We start from the raw sequence: 27,560 nt of genomic DNA, 5'->3' as shown, positions 1-27,560 counted from the left end.
CATGTAGAAGTTTTGTTGTGAAGTTTCTAGACTAAAGACATGTGGCAAAAAGCCAGTGAGTGACAACCACAGTGTTCACCTCTCAAAACAAAAAATAGGCAAGAAAACAAGTTTACCCAACCTTAGTGGCGAAAGTGAAAAATTAAACTTACGTTAATTGATGAAGGCCCAATCTCCATTGGTAACAACTTGTGTAAACTCTGCTTCTATTGTTATTTTTTAAAACAAATTGCAGAATTACGCAGGAAATGAAGAAGCCTGTTTCAAATGACAACACTTACCAGCAACTGACATGCTAAAGTATCCAAAGCACACAAGGTCGGGAGAGGTGAGACAATGTGGTTTAACACAATTAAGGAAAGACTGTAAGGGATTCAGATTATGTCTTACGGGTCTCTAATAAAAGACGATTAAATAAAAAAAATTCTAAAGTAATTTAATTTTTAAAAATCCCAAATAGTACTATTCCTTCTACAGCATCATACTGAAAGTCATTTGCAGGCGGAATTACATTTAAACATGTTCCAGTTACACTCCCAAGGTGTCTACTGTCTATTTTTATAATATTCCTAGAAGGGATTCCATACAAAGCCCGAGTCTGACGTCTCGCTTGGAAAATAGCACAAAGCCTTTTGTGGAGGTCCCGTAATCTATTCATGCCAGAAAGGGCTCATTTTCATTTCCCGCATCTAAACACTGCAGCAAACCATGTGTGTGCATCACGTTACACAAGAACGAACGCTGTTCCAAATCCAACAACTTCCAAATGTTTTATTGTTTTCACAATTAAAAAAAGGAGATTTCATAGCACCCTTGTCTTTGTTTGCCTTCGACTCTTTTTTTTTCAAGTACAAAACCCCAAAAATCTTCTTGAATAAGTACTCAGCCAGCTTTCCCCTCTCTAGCTGCTATTTGTTTTTCCTGCATTAATTCTTCTTCCTTCTTCTTGTGAAGCTTTACAAGATACTCATCAGGCTCAATTCCTGCTTCCCTCAGCTCTGACATGGCTTTCTCCAAGCGGTGCAACGTACGGGCACTCTGCACTTTTCGAGCAGTGATGTACAGCGTAAATTCCTTGAATCCCATCAGTTTACAGGTATCCACCTCACAGATATTTTTCACATCTTTGGTTTTGTCCACCTGGGGGAAGAAAACTAAACCCGACATTTTTTCCAGGTCTTCAATATTCACTTGGAATTCGGTCAGCTGGTGACTGAAGCCGATGGGATCATTGGGCACCACAAAAGCCCCCAGTACCAAGGGCTCTGTAGACGTTCTGCTCCGTCTGGCAAGGATGACCTTGTAGAGGTGGGATGGCACAGCTACATCGTCCTTTCCAATCACCTGTCAAAAATAAAGTTATGTTACAGAAACAGATCTTATCAGTTGAGGGGGGCAGGAAAAACATGTGACACTAGTTCTACTACCTCTAAAAAGGAGTCACAGCACACACACTACACATCAAAATCATGTGCAATGTTATCAGACTTGGAGCAGAGCTGGAAAGCACCATTTCATTGTAGCTCCTTATATAGCTGGTCAGGAATGAACTGATTATTTGATGCCTGAATCTCTCTCTCAAACAAGCAAAGCAGGGCAAAGAACACTTCATTGCACAGTTATTCAGCCACTGTTGGTGAGAGCCTTTCCTAGAAGGTTCTCTACCTTTCTCCTTTGACAGGACTGACTTCATATTACAGTGTTAAGAACAACGATGCAGGTTTAAGTTCAAAAGATTAGTCAGTAATTGCCTACATATCTGTAAAGATCTGTAACAGGGAGCTTTGGTAGAAGAAGAAAGTCAAATCTCCCAAGCAGATGCAACTTCAGTTACAGCTGAAACTAAACTGGAACCAAATCAAGACCCTAGTTCCCTAACCCTAGTGCACATCTCCAAGTGTCGCTTGAAGGGATGGCAGATACCCTCGCTCATACTGCACCACACCATTAACACTTGCAAACCTGTTTTCAGTAACAATAACTCCTTGACCTGACAGTTCCTAATCATGTGGGTTTTAATACCCATTTTAAATCAATTCGCAAGCTATGCTCTGTCAGTCATTTTTTTCCATGTCTATTTCATAGGCTGTATTTAAAAGCTATGTTACCTCAGTAAGAGTTTTTTCGAGCAGACCTGGATATGAAAAAGTACATTTGGTGACTCAGTATTTTGGAAGAGAAGTCTATATGAAGAAAATGCACCTATTTCTTCCATAAATTCACTATGATTCAACTTGTCCATGTTGGGTTTCCTGCTGTGGCACCCAGACCAGGACCTGGGAATTTAACTGAAGCACCAAGTCGGGGGGGACCAGGACCCTTAATTCATGTGACATCCGTTAAAAGCTCACACATGTATATATAGAGCAGACTGTGTCAGGAGTTAGTCCAAGGGAATATACCTACTGATGATAAATGTAATCTCTCCAGTCTTCAAAAAGTGATGCTCATGCCTGCACACTTTTTTTCCTTCAGTATCACTGAACTGAATCTGTCACGCCAACAAAGTGTAACAAGCTCACACCTGGAAAATCTGAGTTTTGCATAACCCTTCTGTATAACTACCCTTCTAAAATCTGTACTTTTGTTCTAATGGCAACAGAAGAAAAAGATGCAGATGCCCTACAAAAACTACAAGGGCATCTTGTTTTATACAGAAAATCCAGTAATTTGGTAGTATTTCCAATATTTGCAATACCTGCCAAAACAAAGACTGCTTGTTTTGATTTTTTTAACAGCTCTTGTTAGGTACAGTTAAAATACAAATTCAGAGAAAGCAGATATTTATTTCACTGTCACAACTGATCAGATTAATTGAAAGTATTTTACAAACTAATGCAGTATTTCAGTTCAGACATGCTTTGTCCATTCATATATTCGGTGTAACTCAATCGGAAAAGAAATACTTCTTATGTATGCTTTATTCTGAGAGTATTCAGCACTTCTGCAAAAGAAAATACATTTTTAAAATTAAACTTTGCCTGTGGCTACTGAACCAAAGTTCATTTCAGTCTGTTCCAATAGTTAACTAACCTTAGTTACGAATTCTTTCTTGAAGTGTCTTCTACCTCTGTTGCCAGTTTTTTAAGTGACCGATCTTTAAGTCTTACTGGTTAGACCACAACCAGAGAAAGTACCTTCAGGAGAAAGGGAAACCTCTGATAAATACAGTTTTTTCATGTTTTGCACAATAACATAGTAGTAACATCACTACTGTCTCTGGCAAACATGTGCTCTTAGATTTCTTTACTCTGTTACAGAATATTTTCTTCCCCTTCTCTAAAATTAGGCTATTTAATGGCTTCACTGTAGTTTAAACTTTTGTTTATTTTAACAAAAATGATCTTGCTTACGCCACCAACCTTCTCCTAAATAAAGCTCTGCTTTGACATCTAACGGTCATTGAAACTGATAAGGACTAAATAAATGCCATAAGCCAAATCTACGCTCCCTTTCAACAACAGAAGTCTTGATAGGGAAATTAGGCCTACCAAGTGTCAAAGCACTTTGAATTCAGTATTCTGTGTGGGTGAAAACAGAGTTATACAGGGTCGACGACATAAATAATCAAAACTGACTGATGCACAGGTAATTTTAAAATATACTGTAAACTATGCATTCACACGCTGCTGTATCTGGTGGGTTAAAAGGGAGTTTAACTTATCTGAGATAGGTGGCACTCAAACTGGGGAGTACATAAAATGTTTTGGGGGTGAGTCTGCATGGTGATCCCACCCCCTGCATGCTCCCAGGGCAGGGGGGAAGAGAAGGACTGTGCTGGTCTGCCTGAAAATGGGTTCATTTTCTTCATGCAGTTAGACACCTTTCTTTTTCATAGCTAGCACAGTCATTATTTGGACTCGGATTGAGAACAAGAAGATAACACCCCGGGACAGAGTTAATGTTTTTAATTGCTCTAGTCTGAGAGCCAAGGGCACTCTGAGCTCTGTCCACAGGTGTGAGGCATCAAGGAAGGGGCGTATAGATGGGGCAGAGGTTGACTGACATCCAGACTGATCAATAAGTTTTCTATCCCATTAGCATCATGCTTCATATTTAAGGAAAGTCAGGATCTTGTGGTCTCTCTCACATTCTCCTCCTCCCCTCCCCTCCCCTCCCATCTCCTCCCCTCCTCTCTTCTTTCTTGGAGACCTGTTCAGGGGAGTTCTGTTCAGGGTGTTTAGTTTGGCCACTTGCCATCCTGCTGTTTTGCAGAGGCCTCTAGGCCTTTCTTTTTCCTCTTTTCTCTCTCTGGGATCAGTTTTAGGTCCAGGTGCTGTTTCCAGGGACTGGCTGCTTGGTGCAGACAGAGGTCATCAGGAATTGCACTGAGTATTTTTTATTTTATATTCTATTTCTACTTTATTTATATATTTACCAGTAGAGTATTACTATTTCGTTATTTTATTAAACTGTGTTTATCTCAATCCAAGTTTCTCCTTTCTCTTGCGATTCTCTCCCCTATTTGGGGAGTGGGGAGAGGGAGGGAGCGAGCGGTAGTCGTGGTTGTATCGCTAGCTCGTGTTAAACCACAAGGACGAAGCTGCGTGCAGCGCCCTGAAGCTGCTGTAACCTCCTGAGAGAAGGCAGCAGCAAGACTAAACCCCATTCCCCAGATTCTCCTCAGACCAATAATCATAGATTCACAGAATGTCAGGGATTGGAAGGGACCTCGAAAGCTCATCCAGTCCAATCCCCCTGCTGGAGCAGGAATACCCAGCTGAGGTTCCACAGGAAGGTGTCCAGGCGGGTTTGAATGTCTGCAGAGAAGGAGACTCCACAACCTCCCTGGGCAGCCTGGGCCAGGCTCTGACACCCTCATTGAGAAGAAGTTTCTTCTCAAATTTAAGTGGAACCTCCTGTGTTCCAGTTTGTACCCATTCCCCCTTGTCCTATCATTGGTTGTCACTGAGAAGAGCCTGGCTCCATCTTCCTGACACTCACCCTTTATATATTTATCAACATTAATGAGGTCACCCCTCAGTCTCCTCTTCTCCAAGCTCCAGAGCCCCAGCTCCCTCAGCCTTTCCTCACATGGGAGATGCTCCACTTCCTTCAGCATCTTTGTTGCCCTGCGCTGGACTCTCTCCAGCAGTTCCCTGTCCTTTTGGAACTGAGGGGCCACAACTGGACACAATATTCCAGGTGTGGTCTCACCAGGGCAGAGTAGAGGGGCAGGAGAACCTCTCCGACCTACTGACGACACCCTTCTAATCCACCTCAGGAACCATTGGCCTTCCTGGCCACAAGGGCCCAGTGCTGGCTCATGGTCATCCTGCTGTCCCCAGGACCCCCAGGTGCCTTTCCCCTACACTGCACTCTAACAGGTCTGTGGCAGGATGCAAACCCCCCCCCTCTCCCCCTCCCTCCTTCAGTATGGAAGGAGTAGGCACATCTCCCTCTCTCTCTGCTACTTGAGACTAACAGCTTCTTTTGTTTGGCCTCAGAGCACCCTGCCCAGGGCCATTAGGAGAAGGGAGTGCCGAGGCACCAGTGAGCCGCTGGGCGCCTGTGGCCAGTGTGGGCGATGTTTGGAGGCTTCAGGGGCACCCCACAGCCGGTGTGGGGGTGCAGAGAAGCTTCTGGAATGCCTACAGTCAGGTCTGATCAGCCAATATAAAAAACGGGACTCTCGTCAAGATTCTGCCCATTGTCGTGGGTCTCTCGGAGCACGAGCAAGATGCTGCCGCCGAGAGCCCCTCTCCCCGGGATGGAGACTCCGCTTGCCTCGCCGCCACGTGTGTGAGTAAAACTTCTCGCAGGATTGCGAGTATATTTATACTTTCCGTGCACATATGCACATGTAACTTCCCGTGCTTAATATGAGCACATGTAAAATTAATCCTCGCATAATCGCGGGTGTATTTTCCTCCCGTGCTTCCACATAAGCACATGTAATATTCTGTGCACATTTGCACGTGTAAGTAAATTAACCCTCGCAGAATCGAGAGTGTACACTTTCTGTACTCACTACGAGTTCATGTATCTCTTTAAGAATAATCCCGCACCGTGTTCAGGCAAGTGTGTACTCTTCCCAGACTCAGAGACGGCTCCGGCATTGTTTTGGTGAAGCCACGTGCATGCACTCTGTGGACCGCCTGTTATATTAGTTGCTGCCCCTTAATAATTTTCCTCAACTGATATCCGAACCTATATTTAAGTCACTTTTGGAGGGCTAAAACCCTGTTTCTCACCGGTTTAATAAAAGTTGTCTTGGACCCTGTTGTCCCTTGAACTAACCTTGGGGTGCCTCTGTGACAAGGTCATTCCCCAACTTATACTGGCACCTGGGGTTGTTCCTGCCCAGATGCAAGACTCTACACTTGCCCTTGTTACATTTCTTTACATTTTTCCCTGCCCAACTCTCCAGCCTCCTGACCTGCAGTGTTCCTGTGCCGTATGGCCTGTGCTGCCTTTTCCAGCCCTTTTCACACACTTTTTCCCCACTCTATATAAATGTATACATACTAGGTCCTCCTTAGCTCGGCTCCCTCCCCTTCTCAACACCTCCCACACACCTACCAGCATCCTCTGTTGTACAAAAGCCTAGAGGAAGGGTGAACACACAGATGGAGCTGCTACGAGTATCTCCAGTTAGGGTGTATGTGGCATACGTAAAACAAACAGGTGAATGCGCAATGAGTGAGCAGAGGGAACAGGGATTGAGTCGGAGGACAGAGTGGGTGGATAGAACTGCTGGGAAATGAACAAAGCTGCACACAGAATAGTTAGGTACGAAATGGAAATGCTGAACGCCTGAAGTGGGTGTTGAGGGAAAACTGAACCCGTGCTTATGTAATATTATGCAAATATATATTGTCTATGCAAAATAATGCACATTTATGCATAGTATATGCTCCCAAGAAGGAGGGAAGGGAAGAAGGAAAGGGAAGACTCGTTAAAAATGAAGGAAAGGTTGGTCTTTTGAGAAATGTAGTTCCAAATACATAGAATCATAGACTGTCCTGAGTTGGAAAAAACCCACAAGGATTATCGAGTCCAACTCAACTCTATACAGGCAACGGAGATACATGTAATTTATATACTGTTTCAATTCCACAGAAGCTCTCTTTTGAGGATTTGAATAAATTTAGGTAGTGCTCAGGTTTTATACTAGTCCTCTGAACAGCAGTAAACTACTACTGTAATTACTTCACTGTTAAAGTGACTAACACATGTGAGCCTGCCAAGTGTCTCGAGTCCACAAGTGTCCCTTCCTTACATAAAACGGGACATTAAAGTTCTATCCCCAGCTCATTCTGCTGGAGGACAATACTATCAAACGAGGGTGCCTGAATTCTCCGACAGGGTAAATATGGATCACAAAAAATATACACTTTTTTTCTGCAGCTTAATCCTTATGGCGAACTACACAAAGGATGCATCACCAATAATTTAGGCAGCCAGTGTGACTCAATGATTTGTTATAAAAGGAAACGCAGATCTGGAGCATGCCATAATAATATTTACATCATTATGCTCTGTAAAATACCACAATTTACCTTTTTACAGGAGTAGGTACAGAAGGTGCAGACGAATGTTTCTGTAGCTGCCCCCACACAGAGCTCAGCAACCAGGGCAAGATGTAAAACATGATTCTGCAGAAGTGAAGTTTGCACCAGAAGCAATAGGTAGGAAAACCAAACTCAACAATTCATTTCCTATTGCCACCTAGAGGATTTTCCTACCTAAGTACAGCAGTCTGAATCACTACTCTGATCTGCACTACCCCATTTATCTCTGTGCATGCCGAACAGAAGCAGAGAGCATATGCTCCTATTGTAACAGAAGAGAAAATGGGTTAAGATTATCCGTGCACAGATGTTGACTTTGATTTGTGCTGGTCTATCCACAGGCAGCAGATGATCTTTCAGCAATCGATGTCTGAAACAGCTATCTGTCCCAGCTGGAAAAGAGCAACAGTTTTTTAATAGTATCTGTGATTAAAAAAAAACCAAAAACCTCATGCGCTAATACAAGCAAGAAAATAGAACAATGGTCTGTTGAAAAAATCACTGCTGTCCCACGTGCTTTCACACGCCACAATGTAAATTTTTGTGTAATCCCGTGAAAATGTCCATTTTGCTATTCCTATAAAATTTCGCTTAATCTTTCAAATTTTCAACAGCCTCATAACAGGAAAAAAAAAAAAGCACTCAAGCTAAAAGCCTTCTTTTTATAGCATTAAATATACTTCCCATCATCATTTGGGAAAGCAATGTGAAATTTCAGACACTATTTCTCTTTGCTTTCTGTATGAGTTCACCATAAAAATGTCCATTGCCTGAACTTTTTGCAGCCACTTATTCCTTTCGTTTTTGCTTTGCTCTTGTTTTCTTTGGTGACCTGGTGCTGGCTGAAGCCCTAAGACTGAACTGTTGTCACCTAATTATGCAACATTATGATAATGTCATTTTCAGCGGAGTGTTTATTGGGTTTTTTATTGTTATTGACATTGTTATTGACATTCCACAAGTGTGTATAAATTTGTTATACTCCTCCATGGCCAATTAAACCTGGACAGCTGTCGTGAGGACAGGCCATTAAAACGTGTGCGATTCCTGACATTTAGATATGTTTACATATTGCTAAAACAGTAAAAGTGCTAGTAAGCAGTTATACAAACTTAAAGAGATCACAAGGGCAGATAAAGACAAGTGCAGAGGTGACATGATTTCTTGAAACAGAGAGAACTCAGTGAGCTTTGATAAATTTGGTCTCATTAGCTAAGTGACTAGATGGGGATTTGCCTTAAGCTTGGCTTTCCTGATGATTTTGGGTTGGCCATCGTTTTTAAAATTGCAGAAAGGACAAATTGGATAATATTTGTGGAGTGCTTAAATACCATAACAAATAATGAAGATATTTTCTAATGGTATTTAGGTTAAGTTTAAGCACATGGCATTAACTAATGTCACCTTCATAGTGGCAGTCACATAAATACGGGGTAAAGCAATCCCTAAAAATGAGAGTTTGGAGTTTATGAGAAAGAAAACTCCATTCTTACATAAACAGGAGAAAAGGAATAAGAGAAAATGAATAGAAGAAATTGGAAGAAAACAGAGTGTTACTCCTACTAGAAATTTTAAAACATACACAAATGTTACCATATTTTCATTTTATACCCAACTTGAAGTTTCCCAGAGCTGTAAGAAAATTATCTCCTTCTGAAAGGGTAGGAATACTTTTTGGAAGAAATGGCTCACTAATCTAGAAGTAGTATTTTGCCACCTAGTGACTAGAAAATGAACATCAGCCATGGAGAGAATTAGCAGAAGGGACTGGACTGGTCTTTCATCAGTGAGAGCCAGCTCTGGAATGGCAATTATCTGAGATTCTCTTAGAACCTGCTAAACAGAATGACCCTCGATCACACCTTAACTGCCAGCACACACTGAAGAGTCCTTGCATCAGAGGGCACCACCACCAAATACACCATGATTGCTCCAGAAATTCCCTCTGTGGTCCAGTAACCATTTCTTCACTTTCTGTAATAACCAGAGTGTAGAACTAAGCCATAGTGCAACCCAGAACTGACTGAAAACAAGCATATGCACAACTCTTTATGTAACAGTATTTCCATCTACATCTGGCGATAAAAAAATTAAGATTTCCATCATGTTTCCTGATGGACAGAAATCAAGGACATCATTCCTGCCATTCAAAATAAGACTGCAACCTTCTCTGAATAGGCATTTATTTTGGTTCAGCTGTAACTTGAGGAATTATACTGACCAGACCCATCAGATACTTTACTGTAGATAATATCATTCCTGCCAATATGACCCAGGTTTGACAATCCAGAGATTTATTATAATTTGATACAAAATTCTGTATAGAAACAGACTTTCAGGCAGTATAAAAATTCCCTTTGCTACCTGTATAATTGTATTTACTTAATCATTGTGACAGCATTAACTGCCTTCACTCCAGTTCCTTGCACACTTGTGTTAGACAGCACCGATTCTGTTGATAGTGTTTTTTCCTCAATATTTGAGAGAATTCTGTTAAATGGCATTGAAAAGAACTGAGGGGTGTGAAGGCAGACCTAGTGATACAGAAAATAGAAAATACTACAGATAAAGTCGTAGTAACGATCTGCAATAACACCACAGAGCCAAGCACTCCAAAATGCAAATGTATGTATTTCAGGAAAACGTAATTTGTTATGGCTGGTCTGATTGCTACTGCCAAATCACTTGACAACCTTAAAAAAGACAAAGAGAATGAAAGAGAAGAGAGAAGGAAAGAAAAAGGAAAGGGAGAGGAGAGGAGAAGAGAGGAGAGGAGAGGAGAGGAGAGGAGAGGAGAGGAGAGGAGAGGAGAGGAGAGGAGAGGAGAGGAGAGGAGAGGAGAGGAGAGGAGAGGAGAGGGAAAGGAGAAATAAATAGAGAGAGAAAGAGAGAAGGTGAGAGAGAAAGCGAGAGAGAGAAAGCGAGAAAGCAAGAAAGCAAGCAAGAAAGAATAGAAGAGATGGTAAAAAAAAAGAGCTGTGCCTGAATACATAGTTATGGCATTGAAAGACAGACAACATCCCCCCCCTTTTTTTTTCCCTAATAAACAGCCTGGGGTGTATTATGAATTACGATACCATATTTACATGATGACAGACTCCTACTTCAACAAAAGCCATTTAGGTTACTTAACACTGAAGTCTCTATCATCACTCTTCCTATCATAAAAAAACCTCCAGGATGGGTACAGGGCTAAATAAAAGCAACCCCATAAATCTATCCTGCACTTTTGGTGTCTCTTCTCCTCCAGTCTTAACCCACCGCCTATTATTTGCATTTGTACATCATGTCTAAATTTAGGGCTGACAGAGCTCTGGCCATTTACACCAATCTAGCCCTTCGCACGTAAGTTTTCTGGGACTTGTATAACAGACCTAAATCCCTTAGTTGCCTGTGTAGCCTCTTTGCTTGGAGAAAACCTCTATTACTTCTGAAAGTTGACTGGGGAAAACCATAAAGTACCATCTTATATTTGAGAAGTGCAATTTGGGTCTCGGGGACTTGCGACAGAACTAGGTGACAAGGAAGTTTATCTTCTGATACAGTTGTTGTGCATCTCTGGCTCAGTCATTCAATTTTGAAAATGAAACAGCAGGCACGGTATCAGTATGAATGCAGAATTTTGCTAAAAAAGTACATGCAAATGTCTTCTAACAACAAACAGTATCTAAACTGTACTCCTGTTCACCTAGCATAGCCAATTCTTCTTAAATTAATATTTACTACAATGACGTTTGGAATAAGAAGGGTGGAGCGTTGAGCACGACACAGTACAATTATTGCAAAATTTGTATATCAAACTCCAAATCTGCTGACAGAGGAAAATCACTGAAGTGACAGTCAGTGGAGAGCACTAATGTATAAAACAAGACAATGACATTTTGATTTGATCTGGCCACCGATGAAAAACCTGCATCTGCCTCTCCAGTGACACAGAACAGATTTTTCCTGTTGCCATTCTATTTTACATATATTCTCAAAATCTGTTTTTCAGATACCAAGCACAGTCATCAAGCTACTCTTTGCAGTAAAAGCCTCTGCTGGAGACAGATGAAATGACAGAACATATCTCAGGATACAGCAAGTTCAGCCAACAGATAGAACAATGCTGGCATCTAAGGAGTTCGAGGTTAATTCCCTTTCTGGAATTAAACAGCAAATGGTACCAGAGTCCAAGCAAAACTGGGAACAATGCCATGACTGATGCTCTGTTTTTCTTCTATAGTGATCTAAAAATAACCTTTTTGGATGTCTGATGAGAAAAACACCAGCCTGTAAAGCCACGGATACACACTTCACCCCTCCTTTAGCCAAAAACAAGGAAACTAAGATTGAATAGAGGATCTGAAACAAATCAATGCAGACATATTCACCGTAGTACTTCTGTGTTTTCTTTTTTTCCACAGTTCTAGTCTCAGAGGAGAAAAAAAACATTAGAAAGAAGCTCGGCCTTAAGTCACGTTGCCAGATGATAGGTTGTGAGTTTCAGCACTATTGTGTGTACTACAGCACTTCTCCTTGAAGAGCACATACAAAGAAAACGGACACCTCCTCACATCAGCTTTATAAGCCCAAACAATGAGGACTAAAAGCCTTTCATTTCTAAGTCACCCGTTTAAACCCAGCAGGGTTCACTCGGAAACACAGCTAAGAGGGACCTTCTCATCTCCTTCAGCTGCCAACTCTCAGTGTTCTTGGTTTAGGGGCAGAATCCAGGCTACTAAAATCAACAGCAATGACTGCCATTATATCCGAGGCATCTGTTTGAAAAGAACTTCTCTCCAGTGCTTTGACAGGTTGTGTTCCCTCTTCTAAGTGTGTTGATACAAGAAGGAAACAAACAAAAAACACACAACAACAAAAAACCAACACACCGCTCCACTCTGAAGTCTCTCTCCCGAAGGACAACTTCAACGGCAAGCATGAGAACTTAGACCAGAAAGAGATTTTGAAATAAAAAAACATTCTCAGTCTGTATTTATTTACACTTAGAAGTGTAACCAAAGAAGACACTAATAAAATCATTTAATATCTAAGACAGACTCCCAAAATCAACATTTTGCTCTTCCTACCTGTAGACAGCATTATCTGTACTTAAATACAGCTTATATACTAATTAACTTACATAACAAATCTCACCATAGGAAGCTGCATAAAGGATTTGTTAATGTGTCCAAATGGTGAAATGAAAACATGAATACCATCATCCTACCATTTTCAATCTCACACTGAACTTCACTTCCTAGTTTATATTAAGACTAAAATTGATAAAACATTCGTGAAAGACCAGAGTTGTCATTGAACCCAAAGATGATGAAGACATCTTGGCAGCAGAGAAGAACAGAACGATATGATAACCAAAGCAGCATGGACATTATGTGCCACTATTATTCCATCACTGTATCCTCGTATCAAGTTGTTTTGAATAAAGTCAGTAAGATGAAGTGCCTGCTCTTATTTTTACCTGTGGAATACTAAAATTTACATTTCAAAACCACAATGATTTTTCAGAAAATGTAAGCTTCCTCTTCCAAGTAAACACTTTCTCTAGAGAAAAACTAGAATAAAGATGACCAAAATTAAAGTGAAGCACTTGATAAATGCAATTGATAAATGATTCAGCTGCTTCCTGGAAAATAATTCCCAGGTATAAAATGTTCAAGTCAGCTCAAGAGTTTTAATTCTTTGCTATGTAAGATGAATATACATATTTAGGGATAAAAAATTAAATGCAATATCCTGACAGCGACAAGGAGGCGAATTCCAGCAAGTTGTGTGCAGGCCAGGAGAACTCTGACGGTACCATTCTGCATGATAATAAGCCAAACACTCAGCTCGAGTCTCTTGAAAGGAAAAATCTCCCTCCTGCTCTCAGCTATGTGCTCTCAGACGCATCTCACACTGGCATCAGTTAAGTGCTGGGCTCTTCTGTGCGCTGCTCTTTCTTTCTGCAGCAGTAGAAAACAAACCCATAAGCAAATAAAGAGTCCAGTATGGATGGTTAAACATCTTGTGGAATGATCTGAGAGTCATCAACACTGGCAGATGAGGGAGAGGACTGTAAAGTATCATGGGCGAGAGTGAGAGTCAGCACTGTCCCTTTGGGTGGCAAGGAACTGCTCCAAGTCTAAAGCTGGCTCTGCCAGCTTTCAAACTTATCTGTGTTGGTCTCTCCTCCCAAGTAGCGTTTGATAGGACAAGAGGAAATTGCCTCAAGTTACTCCAGGAGAGGTTTACATTGGATATTAGGAAAAAATTCTTCCTGGAAAGGGTTGTCAGGCATTGGAACAGGCTGCCCAAGGCAGTGGTGGAGTCACCATCCCTGGAGGGGTTTAAAAGGTGTTTAGACGATGTTCTTAGGGACATCGTTTAGTGCTAGAGTTAGGTTATGGTTGGACTTGATGATCCTGAGGGTCTTTTCCAACTGAAATGATTTGATGATTCTATGTGGCATTGGTCATATCCCTTAATCACAGCTTATTTATCCACTCGAAAACGAGCACAGTTGTCACTTTCCTCACAAAGATGTGGGGAGAGCTTAAGTTTGGAACTCTAACTGAATGTGAAAAAGACAAATTATTATTACTACATTTTTCTATGCATATCTGACTGTTTGGTGAATAAAATAACACAACCCAAAACCACAGCTGTGATTTTGTCACAGTCGAGGTTATAGACGTGTGGGTGAGGACATGAGGGACAGTTTTTAAAGAAGTAAAAAGAGAAAAGCAAACAGGAAAAACTACATTCTGTCATGACTGAGTTCCAAGTTCAATCAAATGGAAATCAGCTGTGTATTTATAATGGAGAAATAGCGCCTAAATTTTACTGCTGAACAAGCCAGTGTTGAAAGCTGAACATTTCTCTCTTTTGTGTCTCTCATATCCCTCTAAAACGGGTTTGTTACAGCAAGCTCATTCACTGCTCCTCAGAGGACTGCTTGGACAGTTGAATCACTCATGAGCTGAAGCTGCAGTTGATCCGAGTACTTATTTCCAAGGAAAAGTGTTTTTTCAAGAGGCACAAAATACAGCATTTATTATTTGCATTATGCTAGCTTTCATCTAGGAACTGAAAACAGCAATAACATCTCATTACAGCAGGGGCAGGAGGTAATACTCACTCAGATGCCTTACTGCGCTCAGAACCTACAGATGTGTAAACACGTGCGTACCAAGGGTAAGTCAGGACAAGCAACAAATTCATCTCTCAACTTGAGTGCCTTTGCTATCTATCAGTGACAGTTTCTAGAGACTGTGCATGATCAATCCTAAATCTTCAGAGTATTTTAAGCTGGTAATAAAAATGGGGGACCAAAAGCAGGGGGTACCAGTATCACAGATGAGTGATAACACTACATTCACCTGAAACCTACTGAACCCGAATGAAGTCCTTCAGTTCACTTTGGGATGCTCAGAATCTCAGTTGTGATGCATATGGGATATCAGCAAACAATTGCTCTTGAAATTAATGGAGCATGGGTATATAGCTTCACAAAACTCACACTACCTTTGTATTGCACCGTTGCTAAAATGTATCAATACATGACTGAACAGATGCCTAAACCTAAGCAAAACCCACTCTCTGCTTACTGTCATGTATTATAGAAGTCAGAAAACAGCTTTACTGCAGACAGTGACCAGGCATTTAATAGATCTCTCTTTGTAAATAAAACAAATTGTTTTAAAATTATACTTTTTCATGTGTAGGAAAGATATAACATCCCTCCTGAACTTGCACCAAGTAGTACTAGACATTTTGTATATTTTGCATGTACTAGGATAGTTGTTTCACCAAGCTACAATATAAATTCTAAACAAATAAATAAAGTATTACCAACGCACTGTTAACTCAGCAACATACACAACATACCTGATAAGTAACACTCTTCTTTCCATCATCATTTGTTTGAGGCAAGGTCAGAGGTCCAGAAACTACCCAAACATCCTCAAATCTCTCGGTCAATTCCCGACAATACATTTCCATTCTGGAATATATTTATCAGATAAAGTCAGCTGAGAAAACTTAACATAATAATCTTTGAAACATACTGTGAAGGGCAAGATGAACTACTGACAGTTTAGGAACTTATTTCCAAACTCATGTGACTGACTCACAAGCCAAAGATGGTAAAATGTAGCCCAAGTCATAGTTCTCACTTGTCCCAGGCTCACTTATTTACAAACAGGCACATGTTACTGCACACACACATTTGAAAAAGGTTTCCATAGTCTTACCACCTATCCTGAAAATCTGAGTTCTCTACTTACTCTCACACTTGACCCTAGAAAGATATTGTTGATGGTCCCTTGGGATTAGTAAAATACTTGGTTCAAACACCAGGTTGTGGCATTCTCACTTCAAAAGGTTTTACCACATTACTGGACTTGTTTGTTCCTCCCCAAGGAATCGATTGTCCTGCAACTGACAGCTCTTCCACAGCTCAAAGTACTTAAGAAAGTTTCTACATGTCACTCTCACTAAGTCTACTGGTTTTTTTTTTTACAGAAAACTGTTTAAAAACAAAGTAGTAACTCCAGAAATACTAATGTTATTATTGCTTTTTAAACTGATTCAGTTTACAGCATAAAATATTTCTCCAAATAAGAAGGTTTCTGGATCATGTCTACTTCACATAAAACAAAAGATTATAGCCCATCTTTGATCTAACACCCCAAGTGTTATAGAAATCACAGGCTGCGAGTACCCATTGGTACTTTACTAAAGATAGAGCTGCACTCAAATGGACAAACAGACCAGAGCATGAGACAGATGAGCCCACTTAATCTGTCTGCCTCTGAAAGGGGGAGGTTTCACCCCCTTCTCTGTCTCATCCCTGTTCCTCATACCTCTTACCTGGGCCATCTTTAGCACTCTTCACCTGAAAATATCCCTGAACAAAAGCTTTTTGTTGTTTTGTTTTGTTTTTCTGTGTTAGTGAGTTAAATCAGCCACACAAATCAGAATTAGCAGGAATGAGCCCTTTCTTCTTTGGTAATAGTGAGCTGCATGTGATATGCCAAAGCGCTGACCACAACCTGATTTTTTTCCTGCTGTTTTCAGCTTTGCTTCCAAGCAGCTCAGCTCCTCAGGCTGTCTCACAGCCTGGCAATACAAACACTGCCTTGTACATGGAAAGAGTGGGAATTAATTCAGCTACGGAGCAAACTGCTTTTGGTGGAAGCAGGGACAAAGATCAGACTACAGTGACCATGAAATCGCACTCAAAATAAGGTAGAAAATGACAAACATCAGGAAAGAAAGCAGCATGCTGTTGGTGGGAAGAGAAGGAGGAATAAGTACTAAGGTGCAGTTAGAGCACAGCACTGAACCAGTCTGATAGCTACTACCTAAGAGCTCGCTGAAAGACACGGTCCTGCTCTCCCCTTTCCTACTGCTCCCCTTGTCTTCCCCAGCTCAACAGTCTTACTCCATCTTCTGTGCTGGTTCCTGCACTCATCTCACCAGTTGATCCCAATTTCTAAGCTGGCAGAAACATAACCGAGCAAAACAAAATGCAAAACAGTTTAACTGTGTTAGCAAATGGAGTGACTGGCTGCAGACAGGCTACTACCAGAGCTGGAACTGGGAAAGCAGCAAAACCACATGGCTGGAGGGTGAATACTACTTCAAAAAGCAACAGATTGTTAAACTGACTGAATTCTGTTGCCTAACTGTTCCTCAAAAGAGAATTCAAGAAGCCAGCAACTGAAAAAGAGAAAGGAAAAGAGCACTGAAGCCAGGAAGGGATACAACACACATGAGTATCCTTAAAACTATTTATGATTAAACAAGTGACTGACAGACCAAGTGGCATAAATATCTTGTTCATGGATTTAAACCGTGGGGATAGAGTGCTGGGGTTGGGAGAAGGTGATAATAGCTGCTTAAATTGTGGGGCTGATGGTGCCAGTGGTAATTTTCACATACTCCCCATGATTTCCTGATTAGGCAGAGATCCTGCTCAAGGGAAATAAAGGGGGTTTCCAACCTTGAATTGGTACAAATGCCTCGTTTTTGTATAAGGAAATTTTATGCTCAAATAGTTGAGGCATTAAAACGATTAAAGAAAAAATATCTCTAAAATGTTAAGAGTATTTCATTTGTCTATAAAACAGTATAACCTTATTGAATGCTTCATATGATTTTATATGCATTCTTGTAAAACTGGAAAGCAGTCCTGGGTTGAATGATGATGCGTTTTTGACAGACGTTTAGTACATAATTTTTCTAACCTTCCCTTGAGCAAATCTTGTGAAATACATCATTTTCCCCTCCTGTTTCTGAGTCTTAGCATTGTGGAAGCCCTATGCAAGAAGCACTGGATGAATGCTACTTTTATTCATGTTTTTCTCTGCTCAAAGGAAGGAAAGAATAAAAACCCTATGTGAAGAAAGTGTAAATTTATCAGCCACTCACTTTACCTCCAAGCCGACCCAGCCAGTGTTCACAAGTGACCCAGAACCTGCCTGGCTGATCCTTGGAAACCAGCACTTGAAGAAACATCCAAGACCTGAAGTAGTCATGACTCAGTGGGGAGCGCTCAGTTCCCCAATTCAAAGTGAACCAATGTCCACATAGAGAGATGTGAATGGTCTCACACTGGAAGCACGTTTTTAAGGGAGAGATGTTAAAGCAAGATCTAAACTCTTTTCTTACTTCTACTGAATTTTCCTTTAGAGCACATGTTAAGCCTGGTACCTTTTACCCATACCAGCCAGAAGAAGTAATTTTATTCATTTTAAACAAATGTCCTCTACAGACTGATTGAATACAGAACTAAAGCAGTCATTACATTATTCCTGCACTGTGAGGACTGAGCTGCCTTTCATGTCAGAGAAAGTTGCTATGATCTCTACAGATAGTCCATAAAGTGTTTGAGAATACTTTGATGTGAAGCTTTATAAATACAGCATTTTTGATTTGTGCTACTGCTTGATATTTTTCACTTAGTTTACTTACAAGTAATTTCTTACCTGTTCCAAAATCCAGCATTATTTTCATAATTCTGAGGCACGATGTTAGACAGATAAAACGTTTCGGCCATAGCTCTCTGCATAGAAAATGAAAATAATATAGTGTAACTGAAACATCTACAAGCTGAAAACATATTTTAGAAGTTTATAGATCAGAATCCACTTCTAGTTTAGTCTTAAGATTAGCAGATAAAGCCTAAGTCAGAACATCTACAAAATTACTTTGGATTAAGAGGTGCGTAATGAGGCGCAAACCTTGCAGAATTGTCTCTACTTCGTTTTTTGTTTTGACAGAAACACAGCATGAGAATGCCCAATTCTAGAGGCACAGGAATCACTATGTCACCCAGTGTCAGTTTTTTAATGCTTTTGGATGCAACTATTAATAGCTACTCTTATTTTTGAATGGGAAGGATGCCTTCACCCATGCTTTTCATTTATTTGACTGCCTAATTTGCCTGATTATTAGCTTTTTCTTTCCACTGCAAGAAAAGTTTTTACTAAAAATATTAATCAATATTTTACAAACACATAATGTGCAGGTGATGTAATGATTTGGGAGATCCAAATGGTCAAGCATTTACACATCTGCTTAATTTTATCTTTAAAAAGTGCCATGAACCTCTCTGAACTGAAGCCCTCACATGTATCTCCAGATGCGAAGGACGTAGTGCTAAAAAGCTACATATATGCAGGGAAATACAGGAGAATAAATTTCCAAGGTCTTAACCCAGAATCTTCATAAGTCCTGTATTGCCAATATTTTTCACATACTACTTCCAAGTGAAGGGGCTGATAGAACTCCTTAGGATAATGAGCAAATACTACCTGCACTAATTAAACTGTGAAATTACATTTTTAGAATCCTGTATTGGAAAGATTGTATCATCTCATTGCATTTCAAGCCAGGTCCAGGATCTCTCTGCACATACATAGTTCACCAGAAAAAGATCCCCAGATCTCACAAATAAATAACCACCAAGACACTTCTAGTAGAAATAAAATGACTTGTTCTTTCAACCACCACATGCCACTGTGCTGTCACTCTGCCTCACTGCATTCTATTCTGCCTGGCAGAAACACAAATTCTAACTGCTTCTTAATTGACAAATTGCTGCATTAGGCACATTTCACAAGAGGATCCAATAAATCCAAGGCTGCTTTGTTAGTCAGCCAAGGCATTAGGGTGTGCTTTTCTTACAGCTCAAATAAATGGCAGGTGAAGACATTTTATAGACTGAAAGAACTATGGCAAAAGAAGGTTCTAATTTACCTCATACGCCTTGCCAGAAAGGAAAAAGCCTTTTAAATCATCCAGGCAATCCCCTTGCCAATACAGAACACTACTTAACAGCATCTTTGCTTTGCCCAATCTAGCCTTAAACATCTCAGCACCCGTCAGCCGGAATGAAGTCATCGTTCCCTGTCTCCCTCTCACTGAGCTTCAGAACACACTTTCAGGGTTGGTTTGGTGAAGGTTATAATCTTCATTTCACAGGCAGACAATGTGACATACAAGAGGTTGAGAAGACTTCCTTAACGCTGTACAGTACAAGATATACTCACACCATCTCTGCCAAACAAGTTAATATAGGTGTGATGTAATGAAGAGAGGTATGTCAGCAGGGGATGCATCTCATTTAGATGCCTGAAGCAGACTGTGAGAGCATCCCACAGTGCTCAGTTAGGAACAGACCTCGTCACTCTGAGTCAATAAAGAGACCATATTCCATCTCAAAACTGCAAAAGGAACATTACACATTACTTGAAGGGTCTTCTGACCCTTTCTGACTGATAAACATAAATTAAAAAGAAAGAACAAAAATCCTACTGTTGAAAATTTGTTATCTCCTGCTGGTGCCATGTGTCCTCGTGACCATCCGCTCCCAAGGTAGTCTTCATTGACAGCACTAAACATCAGAGGGATGTTAGGATCTGGTCGGAATTTACAGTGTCTTCGGTCTGCATTGCCTAAAGAATAACACACTAAATTGTTAGGTTATCGTTAAACCATCATAACAACAAGAAAAAACAGAACCGGTTCTGTCACACCTTGCCAAATGACCCGTGCTTAAGGATTCAACAGCTTTATCTAAATTGAGTGTTTTTCTCAACTACACAAGAGAAGAATTCAACCTAAATATCTGTGCTTCAGTCCTAAATGAATTCCCACTACATATTAAAAGTTGTGACATGCTTACTATGTTACAGAGAAAAAAGAAAAAAAAAATAGCCCTATCATAAACACAGACTAATATTAAAGGCAAGATTGCTAAGGACATGACACAATGCAGATTCACTTTTTAGGACAATGAAGATATACAAAACTTCACCAGCTGCCGTTCCATTTTTATGTTTCATCCACTACAATTCTTCTTCAAGAAAGAAGTGCAGAGCTTTCCTGTTCCTTTCCAAGATGCCCCTTCTGTCTTTCCAGACATTTGGGAATTATGCACGAAAATTACTAAGCCGAAGCCTTGTGGAAGACAAAAGCTTTTTGAGGGGTGGGTTGTGGGGGAAGCAAACTTAACTGTTGCAGAGTCCACTCTAAGTAGCTGCCTTTGCTGGGGAGACTGACTTCTTCCCAGATTTACTGGCCGTACACCTATATTCCCTTCCTTGCACTGTGTAGAGTTCCAGCCAACCCCTTGGAAAAGAGGATATTCTGAGTGGGCTGCAACTTTGAGACCACTTAATCCCAACACGAGATCACTTCCTTGGAAAAGCGATGGCCAGAAGAGACTTGCATGTATTATTCTAGCACTGACAACCTCCAGTAAGGTATCATCTTACTTAGGGAATGGCCTGGAACCCAAGAACATCCATAAGTAAGAAAAGTGCTCCAGAAAAGTAGCAGAGGTTGACCCAGCTGTGCCTGCGCAATCAGTCAATAGAATTGGAGAATAACTTTAGCTTAGGGCACCATCATTGTTGTCCACATTTTCTTTTCACAAATGACAATATCATTCCAAGTATCTACAGCATACTGAATTTTCTTTGTAAAATTCAGGGTGTCATCTTAGGTATAATTTCACAGATGCAATGTACATGACCATTTATAGTCTCTTTTCATTTAAGCATGAATCAGGACTTATAAACAACAGAGAGAAATTTCCTCAAACTTGGCACTTTGTAAAGCACTTATACAATGTGAGGGGCAATTTTCAACAGGGATCACTGCTAGTAGTACTTAAAATTATTCTTTTTTGCTATAGCTGACTGTGCACGCACACACAAACTGCACACATTCTGGCTTTTTTGTCATGTCAATATTATCGATGAGCTTCCTTGTGCTCCATATTGAGGACAAAGCGTGGTACACGCTCCCCACTTGGCAGTTCTCTGAAGAACCCAAGAACATCTTTATCAATGATCTGGATGAGGGGATTGAGAATATCCTCAGTAAATGTGCAGATTACACCAAATTCGGTGGGAGTGTTGATCTGCTGGAGGGTTGGAAGGCTCGACAGAGGGATCTGGATGTGCTGGATCGTTGGGCTGAGGCCAGTTGTATGAGGTTTAACAAGGACAAGTATCAGGTCCTGGACTTGGGTCACAACAACTCCATGAACACTACAGGCTTGGGGAAGAGAGGCTGGAAAGTGCCTGGGGGGAAGGATCTGTGGACATTGATTGACAGTGACTGAACATGAGCCAGCGTGTGCCCAGGTGGCCAAAAAGGCCAACAGCATCCTGGCTTGTATCAGGAATAGTGTGGCCAGCAGGACCAGGGCAGTGACCATCCCCCTGTACTGAGCACTGGTGAGGCCAAACCTCGAATCCTGGGGTCAGTTTTGGGCCCCTCATCATAAAAGGGACATTGAAATACTGGAGAAAGTGCAGAGGAGGCGATCAAGCTGGTGAGGGGCCTGGAGCGCAAGTCTGATGAGGAGCAACTGAGGGAACTGGGGCTGTTTGGCCTGGAGAACAGGAGCTGAGGGGAGACCCTTTCCCTTTCTGCAACTGCCTGAAAGGAGGCTGGAGCATGGAGGGGGTTGGTCTCTTCTCCCAAGGAACAAGAAGAAATGGTCTCAAGTTGTGCCAGGCGAGGTTTACATTGGATATTAGGAAAAAATTCTTCCCAGAAAGGTTGTCAGGCATTGGAACAGGCTGCCCAGGGCAGTGGTGAAGTCACCATCCCTGAAGGGGTTTAAAAGGCATTTAGACAAGGTTTTCAGGGACAGGGTTTAGTGCTAGAGTTAGGTTATGGTTGGACTCTATGATCCTGAGGGTCTCTTCCTACTGAAATGATTCTATGACATCCAAGGACCACAAGGAAGAAGTGAAGGGGTGGAAAATGAGCATCCATATGCATAACGCATCTCTTGGAAACCAGTGCCTGTAAGCAATTTCCTTTTATTTGCTGACCATCTGTGCATATGTCTATGGAAGTGACGTCAAAACAGAGAGGTGGTCAGAGCATCTTTATGCAGCGCAGGTAGAAGGAAGGAGTTGCACTTCTCTTTTCTTCTTTGATAAAGCCGGTGACATGATACTTTTATACAGGACCGATGCTCAGGAAGCAGCACTGACAAGTTTAGCAGTGTGCAAAACAGCAGAATTCTTATTTAAAAAAATCATATTTCATCTCAGTATGTAAGACAAACTGTACTTTATCAACTGAACTTGAAAAATGGAGAACTATATCCTCATTTATTCTCTGTTCACTGTTTGATAAAAAAGGCTAATTTCTTCTATAACCAGTTTTGTACATCTCATTTACATGTAAAGATAATTTATTTCCACCATAGTTTTTAAACATTTACATTCTTACTTTTCAATAAAATACATTTTTTTTACATCATGTCCTTTCAAGACTCCAGGACACGGAAGGTTTTCATGACCTTCACCAAACAATACAGCTCTGCCTCAAATCTTAATTAGAGTAGCTATCAGACATTAATCAGAGCCAAATGCCTCAAATACTTAATTTCAACTTGCATGTTAGTTGTATCTGGCCATTTTGAAAACATTTTAACAATTCCGCTGTTAAGGCTCAGTTGAAAATAACCTGGAATTACTGCTTCTTTCTCAGAAAGAAGTGGAATCAATGATGCTACTTAGGGGTTGGTTATAAATATTTTCAGGATCACGCTTTTAATTTTGAAAGGTAATTTGAAGACAGTGATTAAGATATATTTAGAGGGCTATTGCGTTCATAAAACATTTTACAATTATACAGTTACCTCCATTACTAATAACTTGCCTTATAAAAACCGAATTAATGCTATAAACTTAATTTACAATGACTGTATACCACTCATATTTCATTCACCACTGACAGCAAAAAATCACTGAGCCTCTGTCTTGCATAAAAAACAGGGGAGAGAGTATTAGGTAATGCACATCAGAAAATACAACTGAACTGCATCAAAGTAATGGCTGCAGTGAGCAGGTAATGCCCTCTCTAGCTTTAAACACTTACAACTGTTCATGCCCTTTGCTCCATCTTTATCTCACAAATGGACATTCATCTTTTCTTCCCCTTCTGAGCAAACCTCTTTAAGAGCTGTGGATAAACCAGTCTGGTCACTAAAGGCATTGACTCCACAAGCATTCACATGTACAGGGCAGTACCTCAATCGACATAAATTGCACCACGGAACTGCTTGAGCAGTAATATTGAACTTTGCAGGTCTGAATCAGGAAAGAAAGGTTTAATTTTCTGTTTTTCATCTTCTCTCCATTCATGTTTACAAGAGGTAAATTAGGCTTCCCTGCCACAGCACGACTTAAGAGTGTTTACACTCACACAACTGTATTTATCTGGTGCTTACAGACTGTTTCATAAATCTATAATAGAAATTTCTCATGGAAGGCAGCTCTAGTTTTTCTTCATTCTTCCCTTTCATACTCAGCCCATGGGCCAAGAGTGTCTTGCAGGCTTCAGGACTTTGTACATTCAATATCAGACTAGTCCCAACAACAGAAAGAATACTGAAGAGACCTACGAACCTGCCGTGACAGATCTCTTTTAAATCACTGGCAACATCAGCCTTACTACTGTCACGAAGCTGACATCAGCCAGAGGCCTGCTGCCTCCAGTGAGATTGTGAATGGGTGGAAAAATCCATACGTAGAGATCACTACAGGATTTTTCTCCCTGCCTGCTCCTGCGTCCATTTTCTGTGAACTGTAAGGCCGATTCTGGGTGTTATAAATGTAAGAAAATAAATACATACATACATACCCAGTGTCTTCTGTTTCGAAATATGTTCAATCACCCACCGAGGCACCCGTTTTGCTTGGTCATAAGACAGTGCATGATTTGTGTAACATCTGGTCTCTGTTCCAGCTTCAGGGAATCCATATTTTTCCAGCAGAGACTCTTCCACTGGTTCTGAGGAGAAAAAGAAAGCCATCCAAATATGAAACATGATCAGAAACAACACTGTAAGAAAAGCACCTCCGTGGATATAAACATACTGTATAGGGAACTACTTGAGGTTACTGCCACAATTAAAACCTAAACGGATATTAAGAGAGCGTTCCAGCGAAACTCCCTTCTACCAAAAAAGATGTGCTTTTCATCATGCCCTCACACGAAAACCTCAGGGCCAGGCCTAACTCCTCTACTTTAATGCCTACACACATCTACCTGGCAATTGCTCTGGCTGGCCTTCAGAAGAAAAGCTGTGAGATATTTAAGGACAAAGGAAGCAGGACTAGAGAAGTGATTGTGCCACTGCGCTCAGCCCTGGTGAGGCCTCACCTTGAATCCTGTGTTGTTTTGAGCCCCTCATCACAAGGACATTGAGGTACTAGAGAGAGTGCAGAGGAGGCAACAAAGCTGGTGAGTGGCTGGAGCACAAGTGTGATGGGAGCAGCTGAGGGACCTGGGGGTTCAGCCTGGAGAACAGGAGCTGAGGGGAGACCTTCTGATCTCTGAACTGCCTGAAAGGAGCTTGGAGCATGGAGGGGGTTGGTCTCTTCTCCCAAGGAACAAGAAGAAATGGTCTCAAGTTGTGCCAGGCGAGGTTTACATTGGATATTAGGAAAAAATTCTTCCCGGAAAGGTTGTCAGGCATTGGAACAGGCTGCCCAGGGCAGTGGTGAAGTCACCATCCCTGGAGGGGTTTAAAAGGCGTTTAGACAAGGTTCTTAGGGACAGGGTTTAGTGCTAGAGTTAGGTTATGGTTGGACTCTATGATCCTGAGGGTCTCTTCCAACCAAAATGATTCTATGACTGTAAATCAGGCAACAAGTTGTTACAGACACATGAGATAAACACATTTCACCCTTCAGAGCTGGAAATTGCATTCTTCCTCACAAACTGCCATGTCTGAGTTGAGCACAAGTGTGAGTCCTGCCCTCACCAGGAACACTTACACTCTACTGAATGAATAAAAGCTTCACTTTGAGATATTTTTTTGCAAAGAACAATTTTCTCTCATGGAGGAATATTTACACATGTCTTACTGACTTCCTCATCCTCCAGCCATCTGTTCAAGAGCAACTCAAGTTTTCAGAGTCCCTCTTCCTGTGCTTTCCAACACTTCAGTACCTTTTAAAGCCTTCAGGTTGCACAGAAAACCACTCATTCCCACCAGGCCCTGGTGCCCCCCAACAGCCCCTTCCCCACACCTTGCACCCCTGACAGACCCCCCTATTAATGCAAGTCACAGCCCAGCATCCCCAAATAACTGCACCCCTCTCAGTGCAGGGCAGGGAACTCCTCACCCTCCCCTCTTTGGGCAGCCCAGGGTGGACGCCGTGGGGAGAATCATAGAATCACAAAATGTCAGGGATTGGAAGGGACCTCAAAAGCTCATCCAGTGCAATCCCCCCGCCGGAGCAGGAACACCCAGCTGAGGTTCCACAGGAAGGTGTCCAGGCGGGTTTGAATGTCTGCAGAGAAGGAGACTCCACAACCTCCCTGGGCAGCCTGGGCCAGGCTCTGGCACCCTGAGACACTTCTTCTCAAATTTAAGTGGAACCTCTTGTATTTCAGTTTGCACCCAACACCCCTTGTCCTATCATTGGTTGTCACCAAGAAGAGCCTGGCTCCATCCTCGTGACACTCACCATTTACATATTGATAAACATCAATGAGGTTGCCCCTCAGTCTCCTCCAAGCTCCAGAGCCCCAGCTCCCTCAGCCTTTTCTCACACGGGATATGCTCCACTCCCTTCATCATCTTCGTTGCTCTGCGCTGGACTCTGCTCTGAGAGGACCGAGGGGCTGGGGCAGATCGGGGCCGCCATTCCCGCCGCCGCTCCCCCACCCTCTACGGGGCCGCCGCGTCCCGGCCTCCCCTCTACCCGCGGCTCTTACCCTCCTGCAGGGCCCGCCCGGGGCCCGGCTCCGACTGGCTCTGGCTGCGGAGGAGCCGCCACGCAGCCCAGCACGATGCGGCAGCGCCCGCCGCGGCCCCGCAGACGAAACCGCCCAGAAAGCGGCGGTGGCGGGGAAAAGCGGCCATGGCGGGCAGGGCCGGGCCGGGGAGGATCCGCGGAGCCGCGCTGCCCCGCAAGCGCCCCCTCCCGGCCCGCCCGCCATGGCGGCATCGCCTCAGCGCGGTGGGGGAACGACAGGGCAGGAACGAGCGAGTGGGGATTTGCCCCAGAGCTGCGAAGAAGGGTGAAAGAAGGCGAAGGGCTCGCCCTCAGCGGGACTACAGGGACCCCCCCGGAGAGGGGTGGCTAAACTGGTCCCCAGCCAGTGAGGCCGGGGGGAAATGGCCCCAGAAGAAAGTGCGGGGTTGGGTTTAATCACTGTTTGGTTATTTGACGTCAGGCTTTTTATCAGGAAAACCACCAGCCCCATTATTACTATTTTCCCCTCACAAGTGTCTGTTAACATTCACATTAGAATAACAGAATGTCCTGAGTTGGAAGGGACCCACAAGGATCGTGGAATCCAGCTGCTGTCCCTGCACAGCACAACCCCACAGTTCACACCGTGTGTCTGAGGGTGTTGTCCAGTCTCTTCTTGAACACTGTCAGGCTTGGGGCTGTGACACCTCCCTGGGGAGCCTGTTCCAGTGTCCAGCACCCTCTCGGTGAAGAACCTTTTCCTCATGTCCAACCTAAACCTCCCCTGGCACATCTTCCTGCCATTCCCTCGGGT

The 27,560-nt window shown here is 42.1% G+C and overlaps 1 protein-coding gene across 1 annotated transcript; it reads right to left on the bottom strand.

Annotated features, from left to right (window-relative positions):
- Positions 1-415: 415 nt before the first annotated feature.
- Positions 416-26,990, bottom strand: EXOG (exo/endonuclease G). The gene is given in 7 exon segments (XM_065831201.2): positions 416-1,344; positions 15,387-15,501; positions 18,491-18,567; positions 20,322-20,461; positions 24,681-24,830; positions 26,766-26,960; positions 26,963-26,990. Coding segments are annotated over 7 exon segments (1,167 nt in total). The 3' UTR covers positions 416-882.
- Positions 26,991-27,560: the final 570 nt, after the last annotated feature.

This window comes from Patagioenas fasciata, chromosome 2 (genome assembly GCF_037038585.1).
Source record: "Patagioenas fasciata isolate bPatFas1 chromosome 2, bPatFas1.hap1, whole genome shotgun sequence".
Lineage (NCBI taxonomy): Eukaryota > Metazoa > Chordata > Aves > Columbiformes > Columbidae > Patagioenas > Patagioenas fasciata.
This window is presented reverse-complemented; position numbering and strand designations above follow the sequence as displayed.